At 40.3% G+C, this 15,203-nt stretch overlaps 2 protein-coding genes across 9 annotated transcripts in view; one reads left to right on the top strand and one right to left on the bottom strand.

Annotated features, from left to right (window-relative positions):
• parp2 (poly (ADP-ribose) polymerase 2) overlaps positions 1-8,391 on the top strand; it is a 16,256-nt gene extending 7,865 nt beyond the window's left edge. For all 7 annotated transcript variants that reach the window (XM_086042516.1, XM_086042518.1, XM_086042517.1 and 4 more), the window contains exons 4-17: positions 2,566-2,636; positions 2,743-2,793; positions 2,885-2,981; positions 3,050-3,125; positions 3,213-3,315; positions 4,103-4,256; positions 4,458-4,596; positions 4,920-4,983; positions 5,733-5,870; positions 5,950-6,077; positions 6,159-6,258; positions 6,939-7,037; positions 7,098-7,222; positions 8,106-8,391. In XM_086042516.1, the coding sequence (XP_085898642.1) occupies positions 2,566-2,636; positions 2,743-2,793; positions 2,885-2,981; positions 3,050-3,125; positions 3,213-3,315; positions 4,103-4,256; positions 4,458-4,596; positions 4,920-4,983; positions 5,733-5,870; positions 5,950-6,077; positions 6,159-6,258; positions 6,939-7,037; positions 7,098-7,222; positions 8,106-8,280 (1,520 nt within the window). In that variant the 3' untranslated portion in view covers positions 8,281-8,391. The remainder of the gene's footprint in view (positions 1-2,565; positions 2,637-2,742; positions 2,794-2,884; positions 2,982-3,049; positions 3,126-3,212; positions 3,316-4,102; positions 4,257-4,457; positions 4,597-4,919; positions 4,984-5,732; positions 5,871-5,949; positions 6,078-6,158; positions 6,259-6,938; positions 7,038-7,097; positions 7,223-8,105) is intronic.
• Positions 8,392-8,440: 49 nt separating this feature from the next.
• On the bottom strand, positions 8,441-14,796 carry LOC147140938 (protein lifeguard 1). Of its 2 annotated transcripts, none has more exons than XM_086042526.1 (6): positions 14,472-14,796; positions 12,867-13,149; positions 11,376-11,576; positions 10,379-10,507; positions 10,166-10,229; positions 8,441-9,611 (listed from the first exon to the last, which is right to left on the bottom strand). In XM_086042526.1, exons 2-6 carry the CDS (start codon positions 13,146-13,148, stop codon positions 9,238-9,240), a joined length of 1,050 nt encoding a protein of 349 aa, XP_085898652.1. In that variant the 5' UTR covers position 13,149; positions 14,472-14,796; the 3' UTR covers positions 8,441-9,237. The 2 variants fall into 2 exon arrangements, with proteins under 2 accessions (XP_085898652.1, XP_085898653.1); XM_086042527.1 differs by having other exon boundaries at positions 9,331-9,611; positions 10,166-10,309; positions 14,472-14,768.
• Positions 14,797-15,203: the final 407 nt, after the last annotated feature.

Raw genomic sequence — 15,203 nt, forward strand, 5'->3', positions numbered from 1 at the left:
GAATTTTCGCAATAAATGGGAGATTTGAAACCGGCCTATAATTACTGAGGTACTCTGGATCAAGGTTTGGTATAGGTTGAACAACAGCTGTCTTAAAAGCTTCTGGTTCAGTGCCCGAGGTGAGTGATAAATTAATGATATTTAAGACGGAGGGTCCTAGGGTCGTAAACAATTATTTGATGAGTTTGCCAGGAAGCGGGTCGAGCACACAAGTTGTCTGTTTTGCCGCACCAATTAGTTTTGTTAGGCTTTCAAGAGATTTGTCAGACAATTATCAGCCATAATACCTCTGCTAACATCAGTAATCGCGGAATTCTACGGGGTTTACATAAACAACCTTAAGTGCCTTCATTATGTCATGATGGATATTTTTAGTCATATCAAAAGTTCAGTTCACTGTCAGGCTTATTTCAGTGCAGTTGCATGTTTGGTTATCTGCTATTAGCCGTCCATACATTTTACAGGTTAGCTCTGCTAAGTGAACAGTTTTATTACCTCCCAATGGAGTTGCAACAAATAATCAATGACCACTAATTGATTAACAAATTATTTAGCTATTTTGACAATCGATCTGTTGTTTAGAGACAGTTATTGTCCAAATCCTCGAAATGCCAGCCTCTCAACAGTCGATACTCTCAGACTTCTCCACAAAAGCAGACTATCTTCATGTTGAATCAAAATGAGAGATTTGCGTTTACTTTTGAAAACCTCCATTTTTTTTAATAAAGGTAGGGAAGTGTTTAATAATCCAAATTTATGAATTGATTTGAAAAATAATTTGCAGCCCTTCCTCAATGAAAAAAAAATATATATATTGGAAGCCGTACCTCATTAAAAATAAAAGCAGAAAATGTTCCCTGTGATATGTTACATGCACAAACAGGTTCGAATGATGTTGGTGCTGATCAAGTAAAATTGCAGGAAGCTTTCTCAAAAGTATGTGCAGGTGACTCTTAAAAGATCCTATTTGGGTTTGCTTGCGCATTACATGCCGATGCCCATGGGGCACTTCCTTCACCCGAGAAGGAAGGATGTGAAGGCCTCAAGTTTTCCAAGACTTGGGAGTGTTTCCATCCCTACAACCTGGACGCTTCCCCTCACCGCAGACGTCCAACTTGCTTTCCGCAAGAAGTTGTGGAGAACACAGGTAGCCTTCACACACTTCCCTGCAACCTCCTGATAAATCTCCATGCCACGCCTGTCACCTGGACATCATCCGCTGGGCAGAACGGATCCCAGAGGCATTCTTCACAACCAGATGAACTCAGTTGGCCAGAGCACAAACATAGAGTTGGCCAGAATCCCAATACCACTGGTTCGTTCTATCGTAGCCCTGACATTACTCATTCAGAAACAGTTTTGAGCAACTGCCAAGCGCACCAATGAGAATGTTCCCTGGTAATTCAAGAATTGGGATTTGAGTTGCCAGGGGCTTCGAGGACAACATGCTACCCATTTAGTGCTCCACAAGATTGATTATAACACCAAGTGCCTTCCTTACGCATAGGCACTCTAAAAAGGTTCAACTAATTTTTTAACCATGATGTGCATGGTGAAATAAGCCACGTTTGATTCTCACATCTGCTTGGCAAAGCAACAGCGACTTTGATCCTGACACCTAGTGTGTACATATAAAATCAAAGATGCGTTTGAATCTTCACTGCTGACATGCACGGATAAACCCAGGATGCTTGCGACAATTGGCCGCCACCCGTGTGGAGTTTTCTGAACATGGAATGAGAGCTTCTGCAGTCTATTCTCCTGCCCACACTACTCCTCTCACCAATAATAAATCAACAAATTTACAAGAGTTTTTAATGTAAATTTAAGAGATTAATTAGAGAGTGGTAGATGTTTTTTTGTGCTGATTCCGAATCTGTCCTTGTTTTTTTTCTCTAGCACATCAAGTTTTCATATAATTTATTAGGGTTAGGTTCATTAACAGGTGTATTTTTTTTCTGAAACGTCATTGCTATTAACACATGGTAAAAACCCATATTGCGCAAGCTTTTATCGGTCAAACTTTTAAACAAAAAATGAAAATATCTAAAAAACCCTGATGTGCTTGAAAAAAAAAGGGTATGCTTTTTTTAAATCTGCCAAAAATATATTTAGGGACACAAAGACATCTCTGATTAAAATTTGCTGTTCACCAGTGTAATCTTGTAATTTGCGCTTGTTAAATCAAGTTTTTAAGTAAGTGTCAGCGTTTGAAACATCAATTTAGACCTGATGATGTCTTTTTTCCTGCACGAGCAATTGGTGGATATTTTTTAACAGGCACTTGTCAGGCAATCAGAGGAGGTGGTTCCCCTGAGTACAAGATGTCATAGAAAAACATTCCCCAAAAAGACAATTTTCTCCAGATCAAAAAAACTCAATTTCTCTGGAAGCCATCATCCGATTTTCAAAATTCTTGATGCGTTGTACTCGGGTAGAAGTGGCCATTCCAACCATCATTTTGACAGACTGCCATTTTTGGGAAATCTTGTCACATTGCTACTCACACCTGGCACACGCATACCCAAATCCAAGGTGTGTTGTTTTGTTTCATTCTCATTCTAGAAGTTGTGAAGACAGTGGTCATGAAGGGAAAAGCTCCGGTGGACACGGAATGCAACGCCAAGCTTGGGAAGGTACCGCTCCCATCTTGAACAGAAGTGCCTACGTTTTTCGCTGAGAAGTGTTTGGGTCGGGGTTAGTGTGAGCAAACTGCTTAGTTTCATTGTGTCTTTGGGGCAGGCTCACGTTTACAGCGAAGGAGCGGACGTTTACGACGTGATGCTGAACCAAGTACATTTTATTTGGTGTTTTATTTGTGGGTGAGAAGCTGCGCAAAAAAATGAGGCTTTTATTTTGTTTGTTTTTTTTTTTGTTTCTGCAGACCAACCTTCAGTTCAACAACAACAAATATTACCTGATCCAGCTGCTTGAGGATGATGCAGCTAAGGTGTTCAGTGTGTGGATGAGGTGGGGCAGAGGTGAGTGCCTTATGGGGAACCCAGTGGGTTTTTTTTTTTAATTAAACTGACTCTTTGGTGTCCTTCAGTGGGAAAAAAGGGTCAGTCCAGCCTGACGTCCTGTGGTGGAGATCTGCTGAAGGCCAAAGATATCTTCACAAAGAAGTGAGATGACGGCCGATTGGTATCAGTGATCACTACATGCAATTACATTTTAATTTTTTAATTGTCATTGTTTTTTTTTCGCTTCAGGTTTTTGGATAAGACCAAAAATGAGTGGGAGCATAAGGCAAGCTTTGAGAAGGTGGCAGGAAAGTACGACATGGTCTACATGGACTACAGCACAAGTACAAAGGTAGTTGTTTTTTTTCACCATTTAGATTATTCTCTCATCTCCCATCTTTTCAAAATTTTTAATTCTCCATTTTACATTTCCTACTGAGTTTACCATTTTTCACTTTAAACTCTTCCCTTTTCACATTTTTCAATTTTCTGAAGTCAACCCAAACATATTTTTTCAAGAATATGTTTTATGCAGGCCCACTTGTTGAAACAAGGCATTCTGATTAATATTGCGTTTAAGAAATATGGAAAAATCCACCCGTTTTTAGCTATCTCAGGAGGCGGCCATTTTGTCACTGCTGTCGACTGAAAATGACATCACAGTTGTTCAGGCCTCAGGTACTGACCAATCACAGCTCACCAGTTTTCTGAAGCGGAGCCATGGTTGGTCGTTATCTGAGCCCAGAGCAACTGTGATGTACTTTTCAGTCGACAGAAGTGACAAAATGGCCGCCCCCACCCTGAGATGGCTAAAAGCTGGAAAAGTATTTTTCCAGTTGTTCCCATTCTCCAAGTTTTACTCCTACCCCTTTTTATCTTTTACATTTAAATATTTTTTTCTTTTTCAAAATTATATTTTTTTTTTCTCCCATGTTCTCTTCTTTCTCAGTTTACCCTTTTCCATGTTTTCCACATTCCCCTTTCCTCCCTTTTTGTTATTTGTTTGAAATATCACCTTTTTTTTCTTGAAAGGTACAATTATGTGTAACGAGCTAATGTTTTTGGACCACGAGGCTCGCTGAATATTGGCATCGTCATGCCCATCAGGCCTTTTTCTCCATTTGTTTCCCTGTGTTCAGGAGGACAAGCAGACACCCGCAGACGCCGAACCGTCGAATAAGACATCCAACCTGGATGCGAAGGTCCAGTCTCTTCTTGAGCTCATCTGTGATGTGAAAGCCATGGAGGAGGTTGTGCTGGAGATGAAGTTTGACACTCGCAAAGCTCCCCTTGGTCAGTCCAAAACAATCGAATGCCCACCCTTCAGGTACACTACACGTTTAACGCTAGCAATAAGCTGCTGCTCGTATTTACATCTGCATACAGTATATTGCAGTTATTATTCACGTACAGTTTCTACATATAGTGGTGGTCTTTTTGTGCTCAGTCTCATTGTAAAAAAATCAAACCTTATTCTATTGCGTTCTACTTCAGGCAAGCTAACCTTGGAACAGATCAGCGCCGGCTACACGGCACTCAAGAGGATTGAGGCCTGTCTGAAGAGGAAAGATGGTGGCCGTGACCTGGTGGAAGCCTGCAATCAGTTCTACACTCGCATCCCGCATGACTTTGGGTGTTGAAAAAAAACAACTTTATTTTACTAACATATTGTCACCGTCCTAAAATAATGGCTCAAGTTATTTGTTTGACTTTGTTTCAGAAAACACAAAAAACTGAACCAAATACTGATTACAGTTATTAATATATTTCATTTCAGGGGTAGAATTGAATGATCTGTTTAACTAATGATGTAGCCGATTTTAGCAGAGGTGGCCACCATCATGAGGAAAAAAATACTGTTTATCAAAATATGACTTAGGCCATCATTTTAAAAAAGGTGACGATATTTGTTTACCAATATTAGTTTTTTAACCTTTATTCTTTTACTCCTCTAAGACTAAAAACGCCGCCTCTCATTCGGACGGAAGACGAGCTGAAGAAGAAGATTGAATTGTTAGAGGTAGCATTTTGAGTTTGGTATGCTAAAGTAGACAGCGCTTTAATGTAAATGTTTGGATCCCCCTGAGAGTTACATTTAATGAATGAAAGATCTTAGTCTTCAACATATTGTGCTATATTGATAGAGATAATAGAGTCTGTCTCGCCTGCAGATTTTGGTCAAATTGAATGAAGGAGAGGTATTTTATTTATTTATTTATTTTAATCATATGTTTTAAAAAGCCGTACATATAGCTTCCTTAAACCTGCAGATATCCTACTGTATATATATGAAAATATCTATAATGTGAAAAAAATTTGCGCCCCTGTCTCTAACTTTTGGTGGTCACGTTTAGTGAAGGAGAAGTCCTTAATTTGGTTGTATTAATTTTGTCATCCATCTGCAGATACCCTTCTGTTTATAAAAAGATGTAAACATTTAAATGTTGTATACAGACAAATATTGTGATTACAATATTGTGCCCATGTTGCTCACGGTTTGTGGGGAAATTTAGTGAACAAGAGGTCTTTAATTTAAAAGTGGCCTAAAGAGTCTTAAATTTGACTTTCTCGCTAATTGTACGACTACTGTAATAAAATGTTAAGTCCATATCTCCAATTCCAAGTCGGCAAGTAGGTCACAAATTGTGTAATATAACACTAGTCTGAAACTACTCCGACCCACCCTCTCCTATGGGCACATTTAATGAAGGTGAATTCTTCAAATTAGCACAAAGCTCTTAAAAGTCCCTTTTTAATGTACCTTTCCAGGCCCTTAGCGAGATCCAGATTGCGGTGAAAATGGTGGAGAGCGGCGGCGACGGCCGCGACGAGCATCCTCTGGACCGCCACTACCGCTCCCTCAACTGCCAGCTAGATCCCCTGGATCCCCTCGGCGAAGAATATAAGGTCCACTTTTTGAGTTGGGCTGCCTTTCCACCAGCGTGTCATTGATTTCAATTAGTTTTGTTTTTTTCGTCATGCAAAGGTGATCGAAAAGTACCTGCAGTCCACGCACGCCTCCACACACTGCGACTACACCATGAGCGTGATGGACATCTTCGCTGTAGACCGCGACGGCGAGGGTGGCAACTTCCTGTCGCACATTCACAACAGGTCTGAATGGAATAGCGGGTGGGATAACTGATGGCTGTCTTTCACCATAAATGTTGTTGTTTTTTGTTTTTTTTAAACCAGGATGCTTCTGTGGCACGGGTCCCGTCTCTCCAACTGGATGGGCATCCTCAGCCAGGGACTCAGAGTGGCACCCCCCGAAGCTCCCGTCACAGGTTACATGGTAAGAAAAATGATTTTGTGAGCGCAGACATACGCCAAGGCTTTTGGGAAATGAATGAGTCTCAACACTTACTTTTGCTCCATGTACAGCACTTTGTATAAAGAAGTGGTTTTCTTGAAATGCATTATAAGTACAGTTGAGTTGAGATACCCGGCCTTATTGCGAGTTATTAGCTGCCCTCTTGTGGCTGTTTTATGGTGACAGATGCCCATTAAGTATTTATTAAAATTTGTATTTATTAAAATTCATTTTATTGTGTGTTCTATACAAAATATGTAATTTAGGAACAAGTGGAAAAAATATGTGCCATTAATCTCATGCGATTCCTTAAAATTTCATTTTAAGGAAAATGCTATATTAGGAAATATATGGCTTTTCTTAAAATTATCTATCATTAATTTTTGGGAAAGCATTTTTGGTATCGTATTGGCGACTATTAAAGAGTTGAGACCTCGTGCTGCTATTGGTCTGAAAAAAAATGGCCTAATAATAACTCGACACAGCACACGATGAATTGTTTTCCCTCCACCAAGGTTTGTCTATTAACAATACAGTAGTTAATCATAAAATTTGTGTGCATTGACGAATGTGTAATTTGGTGTTTGGATTATCTTGCCTTGGCGGAGGTCTTTGCGCTACTGCGTATAGTTGTTCACACATCCAAGCTTTTGTTGTTGTAGTTTGGCAAAGGCATCTACTTTGCTGACATGTCGTCCAAGAGCGCCAACTACTGTTTCGCCAGGAACCACAACCAAGTGGGACTGCTGCTGCTGTGCGAGGTATTGGACTCGTGTCTCGTCTGCATTTGTACGACTGGTCACTGACACGTGTATGTGCAGGTCGCCCTGGGAGACAGTAACGAGCTGCTGGACGCAGACTACAACGCTAATAATCTGCCGGCGGGCAAACACAGTACCAAGGGCATTGGCCGGACCGGACCCGACCCCCAGAATTGTGTCACTCTGTAAGTAGTTTCTCAATGCCCCGGGTCAATTTGACCCAGGAGAATTAATGTTGTTCTGAAGAAGTACAGTTCGACCCAGGGCATGGTAAACCCTCCTATTATGTTTGTTTCTCATGAAAAGATACTCTTGGGTCCATTTGACCCACCTCTGTGTTTAACACAATGAAAGCGATTCTGCTCTTGTATCAGTTTGACCCGGGGCATGTGTAACCCCTCTTGTTAGGTTTGTTTCTCCGGCGTAGTAATGTGGGGGTGGGGGGGAGCAATAATATTGGCCAGTTAAATTTGACCTAGGATGTTTTTAACCCCATTGTGCGGTTCTTCTTCAGAAACAGGAATAATATCCCTGGGTCATTTTGACCCAAGGGAGATTAATCAAGGAAAAGCATTATTATTCCCAGGTCATTTGCAGGGACACTGTTAATTTTGTTTCCCAGGAACATCAATAATGTTTGCCGGTTAATTTTAACGTAGCACACATTTAACACTCTTCAATTTATTCCTCAAGAACAATAGTGATGTTTCTTGGGTCAGTTTGAGCCATGGGAACAACAATGATGTTTTTGGGTCAAATCAAACAGTTTTATTTCTCAGTAACAGTAGTAATGTTCCCAACAGTGTTCTGTATGTTCCCTGGTCAATTTGATCCATAGCGTGTTTAACCCTCCTGTTACTTTAGTTTCTTTGGCATAGTAGTAATGTTGTTGGGGTCAATTTGACCCAGAGCAACAGCTATGATTGATCTGAGGTGTTTAACCCCCCTGTTGGTTCATTTCTCAGAGCAGCAATAATGTTTACGGGTCAAATTGACCCAGGTTCATTATTGCTGTACCTGAGAAATGAATACAACAGAAGTATTCATTCTTTCTTCGACGTTTCTTAGGAATGGCGTGACGGTTCCGATGGGTCCCGGCGTCAAGACGACGCAGAAAATGGCCGGGTCATCTAGGGGCGGAGCTTACTCGCTCCTGTACAACGAGTTCATTGTATACAACCCGGCGCAAGCGCGCATGCGCTACCTGCTGAGGGTCCATTTCAACTACGCCTCCCTGTGGTAACTTCAGCACTTTATGGAACAGCGTGATGCCATTTTACAACATTTTACTGCTTTCTAACATGCCTCACATGAAGGAATGTCGCAATAAATTCAAATGTTATCATCCAAGCTACTTTCATGTGAAAATCTGCTTGTGAAATACGATTTACTCCAAGTACACATTAAAGGTGGAAAAGGTTTTTAATTTGGTCTGATAAATATATACAGGGGTGGGTAGACTTTTAATATACGATGCATTTTGTCGGGATTGTTATTGTTTGGATTTACAAAATTGGACATTTGATTCCGAAACCCTAATCCAATCTGGAAATCCTAGCCCATGTTTGAAACCAGACTTTAAAACACTAACTTGAAATCCTAACTTAGCTTTGAAACCTTAATTTTAAACCCTAACTGTAGTTTGAACGCCCCATTACTTGAAATCTTAACTCAGTCTTAAAATCTTGATTTGAATTCTTAACTCTGTATTTATACCCTATCACAGTCTTGAAACCTGACTTTGAATGACTAAACTTGGCTTGAAACACTTACCTTAGTCTGAAACATTATCACAGTCTTGGAACCGTAATCCTATTATGAAATCCTAAACCAATCTTGAAGACCAAATTAACAACCCATAACTCAGGCTTGAAACCCTAACTGGAAATCTTAACTCAAGCTTGAAACCTCACTTTGAGTTCTTAATTCTATCCTTAAACCTCACTCGAAATCCTAACCCAATTGTGTAAAACCCTGAGCCATCTTTGAAACCCAATTTTAAAACACTTAAACCTATCCAAAACCCCTAATCCAGGTTTAAAACCCTCATTTGAAACCCCAACCCAGGCTTCAAACCCAAATTGAAAACCCTAACATTAGTTTGAAATCAAATCTTTGAAATACTAAGCCTGACATGAAGTCTTCCTTTGAAACCCTAGCCCTAGTTTGAAATGAAACCCTGCTTTGGAACCCCTAAACCTCATGTAGAAAATATAAAAAATAGAGTATTAATTGGCGTACAGTATAAGGTAAATGCAAACTCAAAAATGATATTTGAATGGGATGTTTTGTGTTGCTGAATAACTGGACCTTTTTCATTCATAGCCACAAAATGTCTGGCTGTGATGTGTTGAGGAATGGTGCAAAGACTGTTGAGAAGCAGAACGGAATGCCGAGAGAAGGCGGAGTCGCGCGGGAGGGAGGGAGGGAAGGAGGGTTTTAGTGCCTCCCCATCAGGTAGATGAAGATGAGCATGATGTCCAGGTAGATCATGAGAGCCGCACTGACGTACTCCTCGGGGTCCAGGCGATAGCTCAGCGCGCCCATCATCAGTTGGCAGTCGCACATCAGGAACTGAGCCAGGAAGACAACAGCAAGTCTGAACGGTTCTTAGGTCCCACTTCAAACCCTATTCTCTTTTGAAAACATCATTTGAAACCTTAAACCGAGTTTGAAACTGTACCCAACCACTGATTTCAAAGACTACTTTGAAACCCTAAATCCTACTTTGAAACCTAAACTCTGTTTTAAAAATGTAATCTGAAATCCTAAAGCGTGTTTGAAGCCCTAAACGTGTCTTTAAACCCTATTTTTATATCCCAGCCCTGTCTTGAACCCCTACTTTGAAAGCCAAGTACGTACTACCTTGGAACCACAACCTTGAAACCTTAATTTGGGGGAAAATAAAATCACTTGAAATCGGCATGAAACCCTAACACTAGTTTGAAAATCAAACCCTATCTTGAACCCTTAATTTGAAACCCTAACCCAACTTGAAATTTGAAGGAACTGAGCAACTGACGTTAGTTTGAACTGGTTGCCTCTTAATGGTTTCTATCTAAACCCTAACATGAAACGCTAATCTAGGCTTGCAACCCTACTTCGATACATGTCGTTCCCGTTCTTACCATAGAGTACAGCAGGGCGCCCAAGCAGCCGTAGCAAACCTGAGGTATGTACGCGTAGTAGAAGCTGCAGAAAAAGCCAAACATCAGCAAATCCACCGCCAGGATGAGCAGCAGGCCGTAGCAACAGGAGAAATCGTAGCGTGTCTGCACGATAATCAGTCCCATAAGTATGAGCTGTTCTTAGAAATGGGCACGACCCGGGTTAAACCTGACCTGCGCCGAGAAGGCGATGATTGTGAGGGAGATGGCCAAAGTGGTCGCCATGGTGATGATGACGGCGCGGGTGTCGTGGTAGGAGGCCATGGTGCCCACCACGTACGACAGGCTCAGCGTCACAATGGCCTGAGGACAAACAAAAAAATAAAAATACGTTTGCTTGAAACCCTACATTCAACCCTGAATCTGTCTTGACGCCTTAACTGCAGAGCTGGGCATTCCGTCCCAGGGACGGAACTTTTTTAAACCGGAAGTCAACCCAAACATTTTTTTTTTTCAAGAATATGTTCCCAGCAGGCCCACTAGTTGAAACACGGGATTCTGATTAGTTTTGCGTTTGTGGAATATAAGTTAAGCAGCAAAATGCACTCGTTTTTAGGCATCTCTCGGGGTGGCCATTTTGTCTTCTGTCGACTGAAAATGACATCACAACTGCTCACAACGACCAATCACGGATGACCTGTTTTCTGAATCTGAGCCGTGATTGGTCGTTGTGAGCAGTTGTGATGTCATTTTCAGTCAACAAAAGACAAAATGCCCACACCCAGAGATGCCTAAAAACTAGTGGATTAACACTTATTCCACAAACGCAATAATGGTAGACAGAATGCAAGGACGGATGCAAGGACGGAAGCGCTTTGAAAGGACCAGGTTGAACGGGGACAGAGGACAATAATTTTTAGGGAGGGATGAGGACGGAAGGGTACGACCCAAATCACGGACAGAGGATGAACCGGCACAAAAGGGTCAAGTGCCCAGCTCTGCTTAACTGTAGTTTTAAACCTTAACCTAGGCTTAAAACCCTAACCCCACTGTACAGCAGAACCCTGCAGGATGCCAGGGCTAAAAGTCGATACTGACATGGCAATCATTTGACGGAACCATGGGGTTGAAAAAGCCAATAAAAGGGAATAACAAGGGTTCTAGAGTTAATGCCTGAGGAACACCATAGCACCAAGCAGCACTATATATTAGGAATTTGGGGGTCACCCACCAAGCAGATGATGTTCCAGGGGTGTTTACGTCGGAGTGATGTGGTGCAGTTGAGTGCAACGCAGACCACAGCGAAGATGATGAAGGAGCTGACGTAGACCCAAATGTTCCTCTGTACCGCCTTCTTCACCACGTCAGAGAAGGTGAACACACTCACCACGCTGAACGTAAACACCAGCTGCAGGGTCAAGATGCAGAACACCTACAGGGGGACACACCCATTAAACCGCACTGAGTCATAGATTTTGTTGGCGTAAAGATGAAGTTGTACTTCTGAGAAAAAAAATATTACTATAATAGTATTGAGGATAAAGTTGTATTTTCATGCAAAGGTTGAATTATATTTTTGAAAAAATTGGAACATGATAGTCATACTATAAAGAAAATGTTGTTATTAGAGTAAAAAATAAACGTATTGAGTCCAAATAGATTTTCAAGAAAATGTGTCCAAGAAAAGTGTTAATTTTTTCAAGAAGTCATTTTGATGATATGTTATTAAAGTGAAAAGAAAAAAAAATATTTTTTCAGAAAACAAATTCCTTTTCTTAAAAAAAAAGTTCTAATCTTGCTAGATGAATTGATCATTCTTTTGTTAAAGACGTAGTAATTATTTTCCTTTGGGCTTGTCCCGTGAGGAGTCGCCACAGCATGTCATCTTTTTCTATCGAAGTCTATTTTCACCCCAGGCAAATAATGCATTTGAAGTATTCTCCCATGGCATGAAACCATACAGTTGTTCACAAATACTCACTTCTGCCCTGGGGTTACCTATCACTATTCTTTCCAATGACTTCATAGCGTGGCTCGTCAATTTGATTCCTCAAATCAGTACATTACCCGCAACTTTGCACATCGCCCTTGTTCTTGAAAAATGTGCTCCAGCACCACCTCTCCAAAATGCTTCCATACCTCCACAGGTATACCATCAGGACCAATTGCCTTCCCATTTTTCTTTTCTAACTTCTTCCTGACCAATCATTGTTACTTCCTGGTCCACTACAGTTGCCTCTTTCTACTCTTCCTTCGCTCACATTTTCCTCATTCATCGACTCCTCAAAGTTTTCTTTCCATCTATCCCGCACACTACTGCCACCAGTCAACACATTTCAATCTCTATCCTTCAGACGGACGGACACCCATTTTGTGGACGGTCGGATGGAGGATGAGAACTCTTTTAAAAAAGCTGGACTAAGCAAGGACGGAGCTAGGTTTTCATCCGTCCCTCTAATCGTCCCTAACCGGGTCAAGTCTCGGCTGACGTGTTGCGTTGGGTTCTTTTAAAAAGCAAGACTGGAGTGCTCTTTTTCATGTGCGTTCCCTCCCTGCAGTATTGTGCTCACAGGCATAGTCTGCCCTCTAATGGCCGCCCGTTTCACTGACGAGGGAAAAAAAAACACTGAAAGCTATGACCCGGAAATGGCAGACGTTCATTCTCCTCCTAAAATAATATTGCCTTCCCAGGCATTTGGCTAGGCCTCTATCACATCCATACCTTGCGAACAAACGCCCTCCTGACTGTCTTGTCGTCAAAAGCTGACGTCTCGGCCAGCGGGACGTCATCCGACTGACCCTCCGCTTTGGTTTCGGGGCAGGACTGGTTGCCCTCTGTTGCGTCGCAACCCGTCGTTTCACCTTTGGGTTCGGCGTCTTCCAATAAGTCTTGGGAGTAGGGCGGCGGCTCGTGCTGCACTGGTTCTTCGTACGGTGGCGGCGGTGGTTGAGCGGACACATCAGAACCCGAGGGCTCGAACATCGTTTCCCCTTGATCTGACATTCTAGCGATTAAAAATAGGCAAAAAACATTAAGTTGACCGATGACCTTTTATCAATTTCTCTGAAAAAAAAAAACTATGTGAGGATTTTAAATAAAATTACAGAATGCAATGTGTGTGGGAATTGCGTGAGATTGCTGAAGAGCTAACGCTGAACTGTGGAATTAATTGAATTGTTGAAATGTTAAATGGAAGACTTGAAGTTGGAATAGTTTGACTTGCACCACCGTTTGTGTGCAACTATCAATTGATTAAACGATTCCAACATCGCGACTGTCGATGCTAACAGTTAGCATGTCAATGGCGTTTTCCATGTCAGCACTAAGCGAAATAGAATATTTTGGTTTTGAAGTGGTTTGAATCAGCAGAGAAATGTGGACGTATTAGAATGGCAAACAAATGAGGAATAATTTAAAGAAAATAATAATTTTGGTGCAAAATAACATTTTCTTGTAGTGTTCTCAAATAAAAAGTGTCTTTCATTTTTAATCACACTTAAAAGCAATGACGATGTGGAACATGGTTGGCCAAGCCTGTGTTGCATCATTTGGCCAGGTTACAAAAGATGCAAAAGTCCACTAAAATCTTACGCTTTCGACAGCTCTTATTCGTCATTCAAGTCCATAGTTACTCTTAACTATTATATTTTTGTATTTATTATCCTTCATTAAAAAAATCAAGGCAATAAATGTCCTGTAGATAAAAAAAAAAAGCGGTTGTTCAATGGAAAAACATTCAAAGTCACTGGGAAATGTCTGTGTTTGGCAGGAAGATTGTGTTTAAATTAGAACAAGTCAAGTCAACGTTATTTATATAGACTTTAGAACAAAAAAAATGAGTGGCAGTCAGACCCAAACACTAAATTAATGTTATAATCATATTATCAAAAGATAAACACATACTGTAAAAACGGCAAACATTTTAAAAATCAATATTGCTATACATGCGTTCCAGCATTTATATGTACTGATATCAAATTATTTTAGGCTTTACAACAAAAGATTCATCCAAGACCAAAGGAAAATGCCGGCATTTGGCAGTAAGGTTGCTTTTATAGATGAAAAAAATATATACATTTAAATTTGATCTATATAAACTACAGACAAAAGTACTAATTTACCATTATTGTAAAATATACATTGTTTTAACTGTGTTTATTTTGTAATGTATTTTATTTCTACAAAAAAAATAAAAAAATAATACCTAGAATTCATTAAATAAATGAATAGAAATTTGGAAACTAATCTTTAGTGTACTTGAATACCCTAACAAAAGAAATTATGTGATTTGATCAATTGTCTATGGTAAGAAAGTGTGGCGCTTACCTTTTTCTGCTACTGGTGTGTGACCAACAAGTCTAAGGTGTGAGACAACTTTCTGACACTTGTAGGGGAAGTTCAACCCCCCCAAAAAAGAAGGCAACTGGAAACTCCACTGCTGCTCTTTCACACAGTAAACCACTACTATTTACTTGAAATAAAAGTCAAATGAACAAGCACAAACTGAAACACAGTGATACTGATATATACACATTATTTATTAAGATATAAAAGACGGTTTTGAAAAGTTAATGGAAACATCTCTGTACGAACACACGTACACAAGGAAATCAATATTGAAGCGTAACTGACGTTATAGAAGTGACACAATGTGGAGACATATCCTGTGGCTTCGCTCACTTTCATCAAGACTTGATGAAACAACTGCTTTGGGTGTGAAATACAAAATTTAAAAGAACGAAGAGTACAAGTTGTGAGCACTGCGTAATCAGAAAAGAAGGAACTTGTGTTACGTTACAAAGTCAACAGGAACGCCGAGGCTTAACTCAATTTCAGAATTTCAGAGCATTATGATTGTCATTTGACTTCATGGGAAAAGTACTGCGATTGCAGTAAGTATTGGGAGGGGGTTGGAGGAAATGATACATATAAGTTTATTGGGAATGAGAATAAAGTTGTATTTTTCAAGTTTTGTTTGTATATATATATATATATATATATATATATATATATATATATATATATATATATATATATATATATATATATATATATATA

The sequence above is a fragment of the Filicampus tigris genome, chromosome 10 (assembly GCF_054856515.1).
Source record: "Filicampus tigris isolate MCC_2025a chromosome 10, RoL_Ftig_1.0, whole genome shotgun sequence".
NCBI classification, from domain to species: domain Eukaryota; kingdom Metazoa; phylum Chordata; class Actinopteri; order Syngnathiformes; family Syngnathidae; genus Filicampus; species Filicampus tigris.

Excerpts from the sequence above, each read along its gene's own strand:
- LOC147140938 (XM_086042526.1), bottom strand. The coding sequence starts at position 13,148 with ATGTCAGATCAAGGGGAAACGATGTTCGAGCCCTCGGGTTCTGATGTG. Across the intron at positions 11,577-12,866 it reads GGAGGGCGTTTGTTCGCAAG|GTGTTCTGCATCTTGACCCT; the intron begins GTATGGATGTGA and ends GTCCCCCTGTAG. Across the intron at positions 10,508-11,375 it reads CCTGGAACATCATCTGCTTG|GCCATTGTGACGCTGAGCCT; the intron begins GTGGGTGACCCC and ends GTTTGTCCTCAG.